Source organism: Heteronotia binoei, chromosome 7 (genome assembly GCF_032191835.1).
Source record: "Heteronotia binoei isolate CCM8104 ecotype False Entrance Well chromosome 7, APGP_CSIRO_Hbin_v1, whole genome shotgun sequence".
Taxonomy (NCBI): domain Eukaryota; kingdom Metazoa; phylum Chordata; class Lepidosauria; order Squamata; family Gekkonidae; genus Heteronotia; species Heteronotia binoei.
Genome location: NC_083229.1, coordinates 77,321,922 through 77,338,707, shown reverse-complemented (window position 1 = coordinate 77,338,707; position 16,786 = coordinate 77,321,922). Strand labels below are relative to the sequence as shown.

General features: G+C 46.1%; 1 protein-coding gene across 1 annotated transcript in view; it reads right to left on the bottom strand.

The window, feature by feature from the left end:
* The window catches only part of CDH2 (cadherin 2), a 205,413-nt gene that overhangs the window by 34,758 nt on the left and 153,869 nt on the right, over positions 1 to 16,786 (bottom strand). Inside the window, exons 3-5 of the mRNA XM_060243862.1 lie at positions 13,451 to 13,668; positions 10,583 to 10,729; positions 1,316 to 1,471 (exon numbers count right to left, since the gene is read on the bottom strand). Coding sequence (XP_060099845.1) covers positions 1,316 to 1,471; positions 10,583 to 10,729; positions 13,451 to 13,668 — 521 coding nt within the window. The remainder of the gene's footprint in view (positions 1 to 1,315; positions 1,472 to 10,582; positions 10,730 to 13,450; positions 13,669 to 16,786) is intronic.

Genomic DNA, 16,786 nt, shown 5'->3' with positions numbered 1-16,786 from the left:
GGGAAGCTTTAAAAAAATAAGCAAACTGAACAAATAAACCACACAGCCCTCTGAGAACTAAACCTTGTCAATGCCCAAAGGTAGTAAAACAACGTATTGCTTTAGAACAAATTTTCTCAACATCAAACAATAAATTTTGCATTTACTTAATATTAACCCATATCCACATTCTTACATACAAACTTTTTGTTCCCTCCCCGCTTTATTACATTATGTATGTAATCAGGGCTTTTTTTGCTGCAGGAACCCTTTGAATAATAGGCTACACATCCCTGATGTAGTCTATCCTCCAAGAGCTTAGAGGGCTCTTAATACAGGGCCTACTGTAAACTCCAGGAGGATTGGCTACATCAGGCATGTGTGGCCTAATATGCAAAGGAGTTCCTGCTACAAAAAAACCCCCTGTATGCCATTCTTCTAGGCACTTATACTTTATAGCTGTAATGCCATCAAAAGATTTAAGAACTGCTCCAAATGAATGTCAACTAAAATAATTCAATATTTCTCCATTTTTAAAGTTATAACTGTCACTATTTTTAATTTAGATAAGGCTACTATATTTAAAAAGTAGTAGCCTGAATAGCCCAACTTTGCCCAGGATTGACAGAACTTGGAGCTCAGTTGAGTTGGCCATAGTGAGTATTTGAATGGAAGACCACCAAAGAAGACTGAATTTCTATGCTGGTGCTAACTCAACCAATTCCTAGGCAACACTGGAGATGGACTTCCAGGAGCCCTAGAAACACCCATAGCAGTTGTCCATAGCTTGATTGGCAGCTCCAGTAGCCATTCATGGAGCTCCCATTCTGCAGAATGGATTGTTGTTGTGAGATCTGAAGCTGAGCTTTCCTGGGGACACCTGCTTTTTTTGGGGGGGGGGGCTATAACTTGGACATTTCAAATCCAATCTTCGCCAAACTTGGAGGTTAAGTAGAGGAAGGCTTGCTGAAGACTCCCAGTGAGTTTTATACCTCCCAAACCAAACAAACCAACAAAACACAAACTGGTTCAGAAATCAAATGAATCATTAAATGATTCATGCCGCTCTCCAATTCTAATTTATGCCTATTTTTAAAATTATAACAGCAAAAAAATGGAAAATACAAAACCATAATCATTTTATTGATTCAGTAAATTTCAATAGGAAATCCTATTATTTTATATGAAAAGGAACAATGTCTAGAAAGATAGATCCAGTACAAACACTTTACATCTAAAACTGAGAAAACAGTACCAGATGTACTGTTCAAATTCAAAGCAGATGTTTAAGAACACTGATTTAAAAATCTAGTTCCAAAGTTAAACAACAACTTACATGGAAAGAAGCTATTTGTTCCCGATCTAATGGTTTTGTCACTGATAGTTGACCTGAGATGGGATTGATGATGAAGATGCCTGTTGGGGGTTGATCAGCTCCTGGCCCAGTAACACTATAGCGCAGGGAAAGGCTTTTATCACGGTCAGATCTGATCTATGTGCCAAGAAGATGATAGTTTTGTTAAACACATGAGTAATCACAAGTGCTAGCTTCTAAAAAAATGCAACCTTGCAGCTTTTTACACAACAAAAAAATCTAGTCTAATTACTTATTGCAAAAGTCAATTCAAGTTAACTTACTCCTTCCTTATTAAAAAGTGAACTGTATTCCAGTCTCTTCTGTAATGAAAAAGTGGAGCTATCATTTAAGATCTATGGAATGACAAATGTGGATTTATCAAATAACACCACTGAAGTCCACAGCTTATTTGACATTCACTAGGGAGGCAGCTGCCTTGATTTCAGGTATAACATGTTGTGACCTAAGAATTCTCTAACATAAGCTTTTGGGGGGTTATTTGTAATTACCAGGTCTCTGACAAAACAGTGTAGTTGCACTGGTGGATGAATTCTACCTCATGCAATCATCCTGAAACAAAGAAATGTTTAGCATGTAAAGGGCATGTCATAGTGGTGTGACTGGATGAACATGAGTGTTTTCTGCAATAGCTTGTGGAGATTTTGCTGAACTCCTGAAATGTTTCCTTTGCATGTGTCTCTGGTGTGAGTATCCATGGCCAATATGTCAAGTCTGATGTTTCAATAACGAGACCTTCTTGATAAAAAAGTTTCTAGTTTATTGTAACATGTTGCAAGACTATAGAAGCAGATTGAGAGACTGGCGAGCATGCACAAAGAGCAAACATTTAAGGTACGCATCAAAGGAATTCCTTAGGGGGGGCACTCTATGCAGGGTACATTCACACATTGTTATTATTTTATCGTTCTCAAGCGCTGGCTGGCCTTGGGCGCTTTCTGAAGCACCGGCTATCTCTGAGAAGGCACCACAATCTTGTTCCCATATTCCCATTTCCAAGCATTGCTACATAACAAAGGAGGGAGGAGGGGGAAGGAGAGTTCAAGCTAGCAGCATCTGAATACAGAGTGGTTTTACCCAGGATCCTTTTCCTGAACCAGAGTTGGTAACTAAATTACTTGAGCATCATAGCAGACTTGACATACTGCCCCCCCTAAGCCCCCTCCACCGCAGGGGGAAGGAGTTTGGTTGATTTACACTCCATAGTGTCTTGCATGGCGCGGCAGCAGTCGACCAAGGCAGGGGCGGGCCCCGTGGGTGGAGGATGCCAACTGGACGGCCCGGGGTCCCGACGAATCAAACTGCAATGAAACACAGGGTGGATTTTACCCAGGGAGGCCGGCAGGTCTAATTCCACAGTCACCGGATTGATCACTCTCTTGATCCGGAAGGGTCCTACAAATTTATAAGCCAGTTTTCGTGAGGGCTGGCTAAGGGGGAGGTTTTTGGTCAACAGGTACACTGAATCCCCCACCTTAAATTCTCCCGCCGGGGTGTGGGACTTATCGTACTGTCTTTTGTAGGATTCTTTGGCTGCCTCAAGGTTTTCTTTTATGACCGGCCAGTTGCTGCTTGGCCCTCCCCACCATTGTTCGAAGGCGGTTGGAGTGTCTTGGCGGCCCCCCCCCCCCGGGAGTAAAGGGAGAGGCTTCCCCTCATAGCCAAATACAGTGGAGAAGGGAGAAGCCTTGGTGGAGCTTTGCATGCTGTTGTTGTAGCAGTATTCAGCAAAAGGGAGCAAGTCCACCCAGTCCGATTGGCGCTGGTTTACAAAGCATCTCAAATATTGTTCCAGCACCCCGTTTACCCTCTCCGTCTGGCCGTCCATCTGGGGGTGATAAGCTGAGCTCAGGCCCTGTTCCATCCCCACCAATTTACAAAACTCCCACCAAAAGGTGGCAACGAACTGCGACCCGCGGTCGCTAATGACCTTGCCTGGGAATGAGTGTAATTTTATCACATGGTCAAAGAACAGGGCCGCCAGTTTCTTAGCTGTGGGTAGCTGGGTGCATGGGATGAAGTGGGCTTGTTTGGAGAAGGTGTCCACTACCACCAGGATGACTGTTTTACCTCGGGAGGGGGGCAGTTCTACTATGAAGTCCATGGAGACTATCGCCCAGGGCCGTTTGGCTGTCTCGAGGGGTTGCAAGAGCCCGGGTGGCTTTCCCCCTCGCCGTTTAGCCATGATGCACACTGGGCAACCTGTGACAAACCCAGACACATCTTTACGCAGGGATGGCCACCAGAATTGTCTGTTTACTAAGTGCAGCGTTTTCACATAGCCGAAGTGCCCCGCTAGCTTGGAGGAATGACAGAGCTGCAGTATTTCCCTCCTCAAACAGCTTGGGATGTAATGTTTGTCTCCTTTGTACTACAACCCGTCTTTCCCCGTCTGCACTCCCTCGGGTCGCTCCTTTCCCTCCCTTTCGGTTTCTAAGGCGATGCGCTCCCGACTGATCTCGTCCAACTCTCGTTTCTTTTGGGAGCGGGTGGTGACCATGGCCGCCACTTGCGACGGGGAGATTAGTGAGTCCACCACCTCCTCCCTCTGGCTCTCGTGCTGCGGGAGCCTCGAGAGCGCATCGGCCAAGAAATTCCTCGTCCCTGGGATGTGCTTTAGAGTGAAATCGAATTTGGAGAAGAAGCCGGCCCACCAAATTTGTTTTTCACTCAACTTGCGTTTCCTGGTCAGCGCTTCCAGATTCTTATGATCGGTCCACACCTCGAAGGGGAGCTTCGCTCCCTCTAGCCAAGATCTCCAGGTTTTCAGAGCGAACATAACGGCGAATGCCTCCTTGTCCCAAACTGACCAGTTGCGTTGTTCGTCTGAAAACTTGCGGGAGATGAAGGCGCAGGGTCGCAGTTTCCCCTCTCCGTCCCTTTGCCATTTGTATTGCTCCTACGGCCACGTCGGAAGCGTCGCATTGGACCACGAAGGCTCTCTGCTCGTCCGGGTGGCTTAGGACGGGCTTGCTAGTGAATAGGCGCTTCAGGTGGTCGAACGCGTTCTGGCACTCGGGCGTCCATTTTCACCCGGCCCCCGGCCGTTTGGCCTCCGGACCCTTGCCTTTGGTCTTTAGGAGATCGGTCAGGGGCAGGGCAATCTGGGCGAACCCCTCTATGAATTGTCTGTAAAAATTTGCGAACCCGAGGAACGATTGGAGCTGTCTACGTGTCCTTGGGGGAGCCCATTCCAGTACTGCTTGGACCTTTGCTGGGTCCATGGCCAGACCGCGTTCGGACACCCTAAACCCCAGGTAGTCTAGTTCCGTCCGGTGGAACTCGCATTTGGATAGTTTGGCGTACAGTTGATGTTCCAGCAACGTGCTGAGGACCTCCCTCACTAATTTTACATGCGACTGCTCGTCTTGTGAAAAATAATGATGTCATCCAGGTACACCACCACCCCCTTATACAGGTATTTTCTCAACACATCATTGATAAAGTTCATAAACACCTCCGGGGCTCCCTGCAGCCCAAACGGCATCACCAAATATTCAAATTGTCCCACCGGTGTGTGCCAGTGAATGCCGTTTTCCACTCGTCCCCCTCTTTGATGCGCACTCGGAAATACGCGTCTCGTAAGTCCAGCTTGGTGAAAATCTTCCCCCCCCGCCACCGTGCTCAACAAGTCTCGGATGAGGGGGATGGGGTAGGCGTTGGACATGGAGATCGCGTTAATCCCGCGAAAATCGGTGCAAAGTCTAAGTGAATTGTCCTTTTTTTTCCTAAATAGGACGGGGGCGGCGTGAGGGGCCGTGGCTGGCTGAATGAACCCTCTTGCCAAGTTCTGGTCTAGGAACTTGCGGAGTTCCTTCTTTTCCGCCCACCCCATCTGGTACAGTTTGGCTTGGGGTAAGGCTTCCCCCGGGATTAGTTCTATGGCGCAATCCGTGCTCCGGTGGGGGGGCAATTGGTTGGCTTCCTTTTCACTAAACACCTCCATTAAGTCCCGGTAAACCTCTGGGATTGGGTGTATCTCTTCCACCGTCACGCACGCCCTCTCCTTCGCGGCGGGGGCTTTCGGCCCCCACGCTGTGTTCCAGAGATGGGCTTTACACCCCGGGTCCAAGAACCTGATAGTCTGTGCCCTCCACCGGATTAGGGGTTCGTGCTTCTCTAGCCAACCCACCCCCAGCACCACCGGGTACGAGCACGAAGGGGCAATCACAAAGAACTCTTGATCCCAATGTTCCTCGATCCCCATGGGGCATGGTTGCGTCTCCCGTGTGCAGGGCTCCCCGCACATCACGGAACCATCCATCTGCTCAAACAGCATGGGGTGAGGTAGCTGCGAGCTTTCTAGTCCCAGGGCCTCCACCACTTTAGGGGAGATCAGTTCTCTGTTACACCCCGAGTCTATGAGGGCTCTTATCTGCAGGAACCTCCGCAACTTGGGGTTCAGCAGTTTCACAGTCACAAAATACAATCTCCCCGTCACTCTCACTGTCAGCGGCGCCTTGTCTCGATCGACCTGCTGGTGGGCACCCTTCAGAGCAGCAGGTCGGGCTCGTTTCCCGCCGGCTCTTCCAGCCAGGCCAGGTCGGTTAGCTCCGCGGACAGGAGCACTTCTTCCTCCTGCAGCTCCTCTTGCAACGCTACCGCGCTGCTCTTCGCCGCATCCTTAGGGCGGCCGGGGGTCTTCTTCGGGGCAGGAGCGACTGGCTTAGGGGGCCCAGGTGGTGGTGCCCGCTACGGCGGGGGGTGTGGGCAGTTGGAGGCCCGGTGGTTCGGATCCCCGCACCTGAAGCACCGGCGGGGCCCCACTGGTACTGCGGCAGCTGGTTTCTTCCCTCTGGGGGGCTCGGCCTTCGCGGGGCTCCCTCTTGCCTGGGTCTTCCCGGACTGTTGCTGGCGCAGCATGGCCACCCGCTTGAGGTTGTTCTCCACTTCCCCAGCCAGCTGGATCCACCCCACCAATGTAGTAGGCCGAGCTTGGGTGAGGGCCCGATCCAGGATGCTCGCGTTCAGTCCATTCGTGAACTTGTCTATTTTCATCACCTCGTTCCACCCTCGCACCCGGGCCACGTTGGCCTGGAAGTCAGCTGCGTACTTGCGTATGGACCGGGCCCCTTGCTGCATGTCGCGCAGGGCTGCCAGCGCTCGCGACTCCTGCAGTGGGTCTTCATACTGGGTCAGCAGGGCTTGCAGGAAGGTGTGCACATCATCCAGGATCGGGCTCCTGGTCTCGCACAGGCTCACGTACCACCGTTTCGCGGCTCCCCTCAGCTTCGAACCCAAGTAGTCGACCCGGCTGAATTCGTCGGGGAAGGAGTGGCCCCAATAATGCATGTGGCTGTTCGCCTGGATCCCGAAGTAGTTCCGGCCCCCTGGATCGACCTGGTGTGGCGGTTCAGGATGGCTTCCCAGCGTAGAGGGGCCTGATGCATGATGGTGGTCGAGGTCCTCGGTTGATACTGCCGGGGGGACAACACCAGCTGAAACTCGGGGGGAGATTCCGCGGCTCTTCTCGGGTCTAAGACGTGCCACGGGGTCGCTCCCTCCAGTCCCGCATCGGGTGGGAGTTCTCCCTTGTCCGGAATCTGGTCGGCCATCGGGCTTTTCAAGTTGCCGGAAAGGTTGAACTCCAAAAAGGGAGTCTCTCAAAATGTCAAGTCTGATGTTTCAATAACGAGACCTTCTTGATAAAAAAGTTTCTAGTTTATTGTAACATGTTGCAAGACTATAGAAGCAGATTGAGAGACTGGCGAGCATGCACAAAGAGCAAACATTTAAGGTACACATCAAAGGAATTCCTTAGGGGGGGCACTCTATGCAGGGTAAATTCACACATTGTTATTATTTTATCGTTCTCAAGCGTTGGCTGGCCTTGGGCGCTTTCTGAAGCACCGGCTATCTCTGAGAAGGCACCACAATCTTGTTCCCATATTCCCATTTCCAAGCATTGCTACATAACAAAGGAGGGAGGAGGGGGAAGGAGAGTTCAAGCTAGCAGCATCTGAATACAGAGTGGTTTTACCCAGGATCCTTTTCCTGAACCAGAGTTGGTAACTAAATTACTTGAGCATCATAGCAGACTTGACACAATAATAATATTAATAATCCTTCAGAAGTGGACTAGGTTGATGGAGTATGTTGAGGCACATAAGCCTGGACTTTCAGTGTTTCAAGTCAGCATGACTAATCTCCAGATGCATGGTGAGTGGAGGGAAGACATTTGTTTTACCATGACATCTTGTTATTGAAACTGTCAGATGATGAGCCAGATCCCGCCCCTTATCCCTAGGTACTTATTACATTCACCTGCCAAGGTTGATCCTTGCCTTAGCTCCTTCCCATAATTTTCTAGGGGAAGTGAGTCCTTGCAATGTATCCTATTAGAACACTGCTAGCCACATAAATACTATCCTATGAACCACAGCTCTTATTACTGGTCCTAATAACTTTTATAGAGTGAAGTACTACATACCAGACATGTGATTTACCATCTGTGTTACAATTATTTTTTTTAAAAAGCTGTGCATATGAATGAGACCTCTGACATGCAAAGAATGGTTATATGCTGGTAGTCTGTCTGCAGATTCTAAATTCAAGAAACAAAACCATTTCAGTGCACAGCTACAAAAATCAAAAGTTTCTCCCTAGAATTAAAATAAGTCCTAAAGGTGCTTTATTTTCTCAATTTATTTCATAAAAGATGACGCCAACTATATCTGCTATCTTCTTATAACAAGTGATTCAAATCCAAAACACATGAAAAGCATACATGTTAGAGGAAATAAAATGTTTTCCCCTTCTATTATGTTTTTGTAAAAAGGGAGATAATTTTGCCTTGGAAACTGAAAAACAGGCCTTTTCTTATATTATCCTTGGAGTTCCAGAACAGGATGTTCTTTGTTGTTATTAAAAACTGTATCTTCATCCTTAACAGCTTTATATGCATGCTGAGGTAATAAATGGAACACGTGTAGAGAAAATGTATTTTAAAATCACATACGAGAAAATCACTTTCTCCCTTACTTGCCTTCCAGAACCAAGTAAATGATTCCGCATTTCTCTAAAAATACTTGATGATATTGCAACTGCGGAGGTGCCTGCAATCTCATCAAGTGCTGCAGGGAAAACAGAATTCTCAAATTAGGCCTTGGCTGACAAGTAAAGAAGAAAGTGATTTTGAAACACTTACCAGCCAACAGTGTAAAATTTATTCTATAATGGATAGTAGGAAAAAATGCTGCATGATGAAACTTCATGAGGTGGTATCTGAAACTCATGTTGATTTCAAAACAACAATCTCTAGTTGGTTCATGAAGTCCATAAGGAATACAATGAAAGGACATGTCTCAGGTCTTTGGGGTTCTGAAAGCCAGTCCAAAGAACTGGTTTTAGCAGCAATGGCATACTGTGGTACTGACTTGTGCCACAGTCACTGAAGTTCACCCCTATTCTGCAAGTAGGGCAGAATGGCTGATAGCAGATGGCCAGTATGGGGTGGCCTGAAGCTGCCCCAAAGACAGCCGGCCAGAAACAGAGCACCCCGGAGCTTCCAGACTGAAAAGGGACAAGTCATGGGGGCCTGGGGAGCATCTGAAACATTCATGGTCTTGTCTACAGCTCCCTGGGCACTTCCTGGCCTTCCAGCAAAAGCCAGGTCCCTGCAAGCTGGGAGCAGGATGGGAGGCAGATGTGCGCATGTGGATGTGCTTTTTTGATCTGCCTGCCCCCCGCCCCCCAGGCAGCTTTAAATGCCCATCTGTTCTCAGCCAATTGGTTCTAATAATTAATATATATATTTAAAAGATACATGCAAGAGGTTTGGGGGGGGGGAATGGCTATCCTTTCCCTGCTACAGCTGCAAAGGCACAGATGCTCTAGCACATATGACTCCTTAAAAAAAAAGTAGCTCCCTGTGCAAGCACCAGTCGTTTCCGACTCTGGGGTGACGTTGCTTTCACAGTGTTTTCATGGCAGACTTTTTATGGGGTGGTTTCCCCAGTCATCTACACTTTCCCCCCAGCAAACTGGGTACCCATTTTACCGACCTCGGAAGGATGGAAAGCTGAGTCAACCTGGAGTCGACTACCTGAACCTGATATGACTCTTTAGGTAAACTGAAAATTACCTTTTGTTGTAATTAATGATCAGTGACAATGATCCAACTTAAATAATGAATTCTGTTATTTCTTTTCACCTCTCTTTTTTGCTGAAATACCAGCTGTCATAGCACTGTGTGGGGCAAGTGCACTGCTGAGTAGCTAATGGAGCCCAGTGTCATGAGGCCTGTGGAGGGGGAGCTGGAAGGGTTAACAGACCAGGAAGAACCAACAGCTGGCCCATCAATCACTCTCCCCACATTCCAGGCACCTGTGCCGGCTGCTGACAATCAGTCTCCTCCAAGCTCTCCCCCTCCCATCTCAAGAATGCGTAGGCATCTTCAGAAAACACTGGCAGAACGCAGGCATGCAGCACGCCAATGCTTCTGATCTCTTAGCCCTGAGTTCTAGGAGAATTACAGCCACCCAGGGAGCAGGCTGATTGAGGCTCCCATATAACTCACACCCGGGACTTGGGCAACCTCCTGGAAGCAACAAGTCAATTCCCTGGCTTGCATCCATGCTCCTTCCTGATTCCAGTTCCTGACTGGTTTGAATTCCTTGGCACCCTGACCCTTTGGCTTTGGACAATGACTTCTGCTTCTGATTTGTGATTTTGCTGTGGTGACTCGGCTCCTGCTTGACTTTCTGAACTTTGACTTCAGACCGGCTTTAGACTCCCTCCTGCCTGTGCCCTGAGAATGTGACACCCAGCACAGATTGCAATCACCTATGCAGGACATTCCTAGCCATTGTCTGCACAATGCTGTAATAGCAATCCCAGTTCTTCCCCTACCCCCTTCAGTGGCATTAAGCAGTGGTAGCTGATAGTTCTTCAGAGGACTGTAAGCCTCTCCCATCTCTGTTTCTTTGCTCTTCTATCATCTCTTGCTATATACAAACTTATCCTCCAATGCAGAACTATCAGTAATTGTAGTTTTTAGATGTTTTAGGAATGTTTTCCCATTGCTGTTTCTAACGAAAGCATTACTGTTCAGGGGCAGGATGGACTTTCAAAATAACTTCTTGATGTTGTATTTCCACTTGCTGCTGCAACATCTTTTTTGGTAGTTATGCAAGTAAAATGTTGATTTTGACTTCTTGGAAAACAAAACCATTCCTGAATTTGTCCAAAATATATTTTCAGACCACATGCCTATTTTCTCTGCCTTACCCTGACTAATTCCTGAGGAAAGGGGCCTCTGGAGTTTTCTGGCAAGTTGATTGGAGGGATGACCCAGTCTCTCTTCTGTCTTTGCAGATGACCGCTGTGCTTATTTGGCTGCCTTGGAAATACAATATCATCCATTTTCTTTTGCCCCTCCTGTTAAAAATTGAAATAACGAACAGTTCACATAATGAAACATGATCAAGGTGCTGTAACATGTGCTCAAAAGACACACTTCAGACCCTGAACGATGTTTACCAAATTTACAGCATGGCACGATAAAAATTATAGACAACATGTTTTTCCTGTAAAATATTATCAACCTCTTTGTTTTCTAGCAAAGCGCTAACAGGAAGAATATGGTACTATAAGAAATTTATTATACCTCTGTGCAGTGTAAACTACCTTCTACTCTTCATATTCCAGCTGGAGGGTAGTTAATACTGTACAGAATTTAATAGCACACCTTTAGGTATTTCTCATTAGTTGGAACTACAGTTAAGGTAATGTGCTACTGTACATTAAATTTGGATCTGGGTGTGCTAAAATATAATTTGAGTTGCAGGGGAAGTTTAATACATAGTAGTAAGGAATGTCTCAAATATTTATGACCCTATTAAATCCCATAGAATTAATGCTGTAATTATTTTAAACCTATGTCAGCCATGATGGATGCTGTGGATGACCCACTTTGCACAGGGGGCATTAATCTCTATAGGGTGCCAACAATTCTTCTCTGCATCTGCAGGCAACCTAGCTTTTAGCTTTTGATGCCTGTATGCAAGCAAACATGCTAGGTTGCTTCTGAATGTAGAGAAAACAAAGCTAAACTGTCTTTCTTTGAACCTTTAGAAACAACAGAGCACAGTTAAATGAATTGCAGGAAGAAACAAGGCATTTTCAACATCATGGCAGTCAGATGTTTGGACCATTATGCATAAGTAATCCTGACTACTCTACAAAAAGCACCTTAATTAAAATAGCTAGGAATACTTAAGTTCCAACTACTAAGCTCACTTATTGGCAAACAAGTCCTACTCAATATACAGGGTCTGAATGTACATTAGTGGTTTAAAAAGAGACTCACAGCATGTATGGTTTTCTTAAGCACTGTCTCTTTAGCATTGTCTACTATTTCTGATGCAGAAGCTCCTTGCTAGGATACTTTTTGGTAAGATTAGAATATAGAACAAAGAACAGGACTGAGGTAATTTGTGCCCTACCAAGCAAATAGCCAGGTATATATTGCAGCTTGCCAGTTCCTTGGAAAATACTCCTGTGTTTGATGCCTACCACCCGGGATGGCAGCAAAAACAACAACAAAAAAACCCTTTATTAGACTCTTAGAGTTTAGTGGGCCACCATCCATCCATGGCTGCTTGTGTTTGGCTTAGGTTTAAATATTGGGAAGACATGTCTGAGAACAAGCGATATCCTGACTTGACAGGTAGCCAAACTGTGGGCATGCAAATGACTACCATTAGCTTCTTCAAGCTTGTTCTGGTCAAGTTGCTCCTTTTTGTTGAAAAGGGGCGGGGCAACTCGCCAGCTCAGTGCAACTTGTGTGAAATCCAGCAGCAGCCCTGCAGGGAAAAGGAGCAACTTGATTGGAACAAGCTTGAAGAAACAGGGACACTAGTACAAACCTGTTGACTCTTATGGATTGCTGGCTTCACTTATTTATTAATTGGACTGATTGAACATCTACTATTCTCATTGGAACTTTCCCAAAGAAGTTTGTGCATTGATTTGCTGAAAAAGGAGGGACTGGTGTTCTGATATATTTGTTCCTTGGACTGTATAAGAGACTGAGTTATCTATTCATTCATTTTTGTGGAACTTGACTATATTATACATTTGTATTTATCACAGTGTTAATAATTTGATTCATTGGAGGCTGCATTTCACGGGAGCTTTTGCTTTGTATTCCTCTGCCTTTCGTTGCTGTGATTCTCTTTTTTGGTTACACAACCTCCAGGTGGCAGCTGATGATTTCCAGTTATTACAATCCATAGATGACCAAGATCACTTCTCCTGGAGAAAATGGCTGCTTTGGAAGGTGGAGTCCCTCTTCCTGCCCTCCCCAGGCTCCACTCCCCAAATCTCCAGGTGTTTTCCCAACCCAGAGCTGGCAATCCTGCTGAAGAAGCAGGACAAAATTTGAGTCCAGTAGCACACATAAGACGAACAAAGTTTTATTCAAGGTATAAGATCTCTTATGCACACGCACTTTTTTAAACCAACCAAGTTTCATTCAAGGTATAAGCTTTCATATGTACATTTTGTACATGCACATGAGAGACTGTACATTGACTAAAACTTTGTTGGTCTTAAAAGTGCCACTGGACTCAAATAGTTTCCACAAGAGGGAGACCTTCATTCCTGAAAGCAGCACTGGTGTCATGAATAATTTACACACATGCACAACCCCCCTTCAACTTGGTTATGGAAGGCCAAAGCAAAGCCAATATTCCCTGCCAGAAATGCTTTCTTGCTTCTGCAGTAAATCTGCAGTTCCAATATAATAAACTTGATTGATGGGTCCAAGCAAAGAATTGTTTATTTGGTAGTTATATTTAACTGCTTGAATAAATACTGCAATGCTTTCAAGGAGTTTAAAATAAAAGAATGACCACTTCCAAATTCAATTTGAGTATAAATATATAGCTTTTTAAAAATGCACAGATACAAAGCTCCAGTGCTTGGGAATGCTTGAATAGACCCTGGTTTCTATGGTAGAACAATGGATTAGGAAAAGTTACTTTCCAAATGGATGTTACAATTATTTTATCTATTTAGTTACCCAAACAAAAAAATGTGTTTGTATGAAACTTATTTGTCAACATAACTCAAATGCAACTTCTGATATTTTACCTTTTCTGTATTTTCTGGCTCAGGAACTAGTTTCACTGGTACTTCCCACTGTTCCTGGGTTTCTTTGTCTTTAGCATACAGTAGGAATCTAGTAGGTTCTGGAGAAAGTTGAAAGCTTCTAGCTGCATATACCACACCATCTTTACCCACTCTAAAATCTGCTGGTGCACTGCTTTCAAAATGGACTTTTCTGCTTCCTTCACAGCTTCGAAACTGCACTGCAAACATACAAAACACAGAATTAAGGATCAAAAGAGGAGTTTTAAAAGGATGTTCCCATTCAAACTAATTTTCTGTTGCAATTAGGTCACAACCAGAATTCCACTATATTAAGAGACTGTTTCCAAGGATAAAATAAAACTTGCAGCCTTTTACCATTATATAAGGGTTTAAAAATAAAGCTATTACTTTAGCTCACATACTTAAAAAAATGAACATAAGGACAAAACCTCTCATTAAGAAAAATCTCAATTGCTTCTTAGTCATTACCTATGAGTATAGCCTCCAAATGTATTTCCTATGCAAATGCTGTTGACTTAAAGGGAGTTGTACACAATGCTCTTCTGAATTTCTCATTCTTTTTAATAGAGTATTTTAAAGACCCGGTCCTCTACATCTGAGTCCAGAAAACACACACATACACACAAATATCAGTTTTTCCCAATTAAATCAAACAAATATTGAGATAATCTCTCAAGATGGCATTTACTCCAATACAATTTTAAGACTGACATTAATCCAGAATTTTGCATATCTCTGCACAAAAACTTTTCAAATTACACAGCAATGGCTTTATGAATAAACACCAAATAATTCATAACAGAAATGAGCAAATGATAAAATGTTGTGGTGACCTTAAAACTACAATTCTAAGCAGTGATCTATAATCCTGTCAGTTTTAATATGCATGTCTGAATCACAGAAAATGCCCTCTCCCAATTGTCCCAGGCCAGAACCTGAAGCATATGTACAACTTCCACTGAATTTCTGACTTTTCCTCCTTTGAACTACTGGGTAGCACCAAAGCAGGCTGCCATGAGGCGCAGGGAAAGGGCTGCTGTTAGAGAAACAACAAGCTTAAAGAAGTTCAATGGATCCAGGCCCTTGACAGCTCAGCACTTGGTGTTGACAAAGTAGCCCTTTGTGGCATTATTCTGGAATGAATCAAGACACAACAAAACCCCAAAAGGCCAAACTATTTGTTATTGATAAAACCTTGTGAGATGGATCACAGAAGTAGTCTCATGTTTACAGTCTCGTGAGCTGTTTTTTTGTTTTAAGGAGAATCATTGATGCCTGGTGGCATATCTATCTTACGAGAGAAAACTGTAAGGTCAGTTCACCAATGAGATACCTAACGAGATTAGCTTAAATGCTTCTTCTTGACAAGAAATTGTTGAGAAGCAACTAGTAGATTGTTAAAATATATGCTGCCTTAGGGTAGCTGCTCCGATTTATGAGCCACGATTTCACATCTCCCACAACAGACAGAGCTGTTATGAATCTGGACGATCATTCCTTGGATCAATAAACCATAGCTCTTTATTGAGCTGAGCCTTTTAAGTTTCATTTTCACTTTCGTCTCCTGAAATGCACTTCAATGTTTCAGTTTGCTTTTACCCAGCCCAGAAAAATTTGAAGAGGTTAAAAAAAAAAAAAAAGGATTCAGGGAACTAACACAGTCCCTGAGTTTATTAATCTATCTTGGTAAATTCTATAGGTGGACTAAAGCTTAGGCAGAGTCCCTTAAGGTTTCATTTGCCCCTAACCCATGAAAATCATAAAAGCCCTGTCCTCAAGGACCCCTCTCCAGTCCTGCCTGCAGTTATTAGCAGTATACACTAATACACCTCTAACTCCTTCCATTGCAGAGATAGGCCTTTTCCTTTATATTTCAGCAATTCAAGAGGCTGGAGACTAAAAAAGAAAAAAAGAAATCTGGGAATTCAGACTTATATATATATAATAGGCAGGTGAAGGTAGTTCCCTGTGCAAGCTCCAGTTGGGTTCTGCAACCACCTAGTTGGCAGCAGGAAAAAACTTCAGTAGGGGCAATGCCAACATGGTGATGCCCAGGCTAGTTCAGTCCTATCCCTTTATAATTTAAATGGTCATGTGTGGAGGCCAGGTCTCCCTGACCAACAGTTGTTAGTCAAAGCCACTCTCTCTTTAAAGTAGGAAACAGACCTAACAATTGCTTCCTGGTTTCCTTTCTTTCCATTCCCACTGCTGTGACTCCTCAAAATCTGAAAACACTCCTCAAATATTGGTAGATAAATTTTCATTACTCCTGGAACTTCAAGGAGTGTTTTGAGGAATAATTTAGGCTCAGACATACGCAATACACATCTCCACCAGATATATTTTAGGAAAAAACAAAAATGAATAAAGAAAGGAATGCCGACTGTTAGCTCAGTCTAGAGGATAATCAGTCTCAGACAAATTCTGAGTCTGCACAGTTCCTTTGTTTTAAAGGCTCTGGAACTTCCCTGTCAGGTGTTTGTGCCAGGCCTGTAGCCATGCCCCTCCCCTGAATCTGTCCCATCTCCCAGTCCCCCAAACCCCCTCTCCCTTCCTGGGAGACTGCCATCCTGGGGTGATGATAGGGTGGCCAGACCGTCCCGGTCACCCGGGAAAGTCCCGATTCTGGCCCCCAATTCCCGCCTCCCGGGCTGGCTATACCGCGACCATTAGAAGTCCCGGTTTAGCCAGCGGGGAGCCGGCGGGCCGTGCGCGCGGGTGGGGAAGGCGGCGAGTGAGGGAGCCAGCGTCCCTGCGCGTGCGCACGGCGGTGTGGCGGGCTCTGCGCATGCACGGGGCCCGCCACAACGCCGTGCGCACGCGCAGGGATGCTGGCTCCCTCACTCGCCGCCTTGCCCGCCCGCACGGCACACCGGCTTCTCTCACTGGCGTAGGGCCCCGGCCGCGGCAGAGGGGGAGGCGGCGGAGGAGGCGGAGGCGGGCCAGCGGCGCCTGCGTGGCGGGAGGCCCCGGGTCGGTGGGCTCGGACGCCTCCTCCTCAGCCGCCGCCAGCCCCGCCAGCAGCGCCGCCACCAGCACCAGCCGCCGCTGTGCCTCCTGGCCAGCCCGCCCGGAGGGGAGGCCACCCACGCCCTGGAGAAGGTAAGCCCCCCCAGGCAGGCAGGCAGGGAGGGAGGGGGCCGAAAGCGGGGGGGAGGCGGCTGGCGGGAGGGGGCGGCCGGCCTTCCTTCCTTTCTTCCTTCCTCCCTCTTTCCTTTCTTCCTTCTTTCCTTCCTCCCCTCCTTCCCTCCCTCCTTCCTTCCTTCTTCCTTCCCTCCCTCCCTCCTTTCTTCCTTCCTCCCTCCTTCCTTTCTT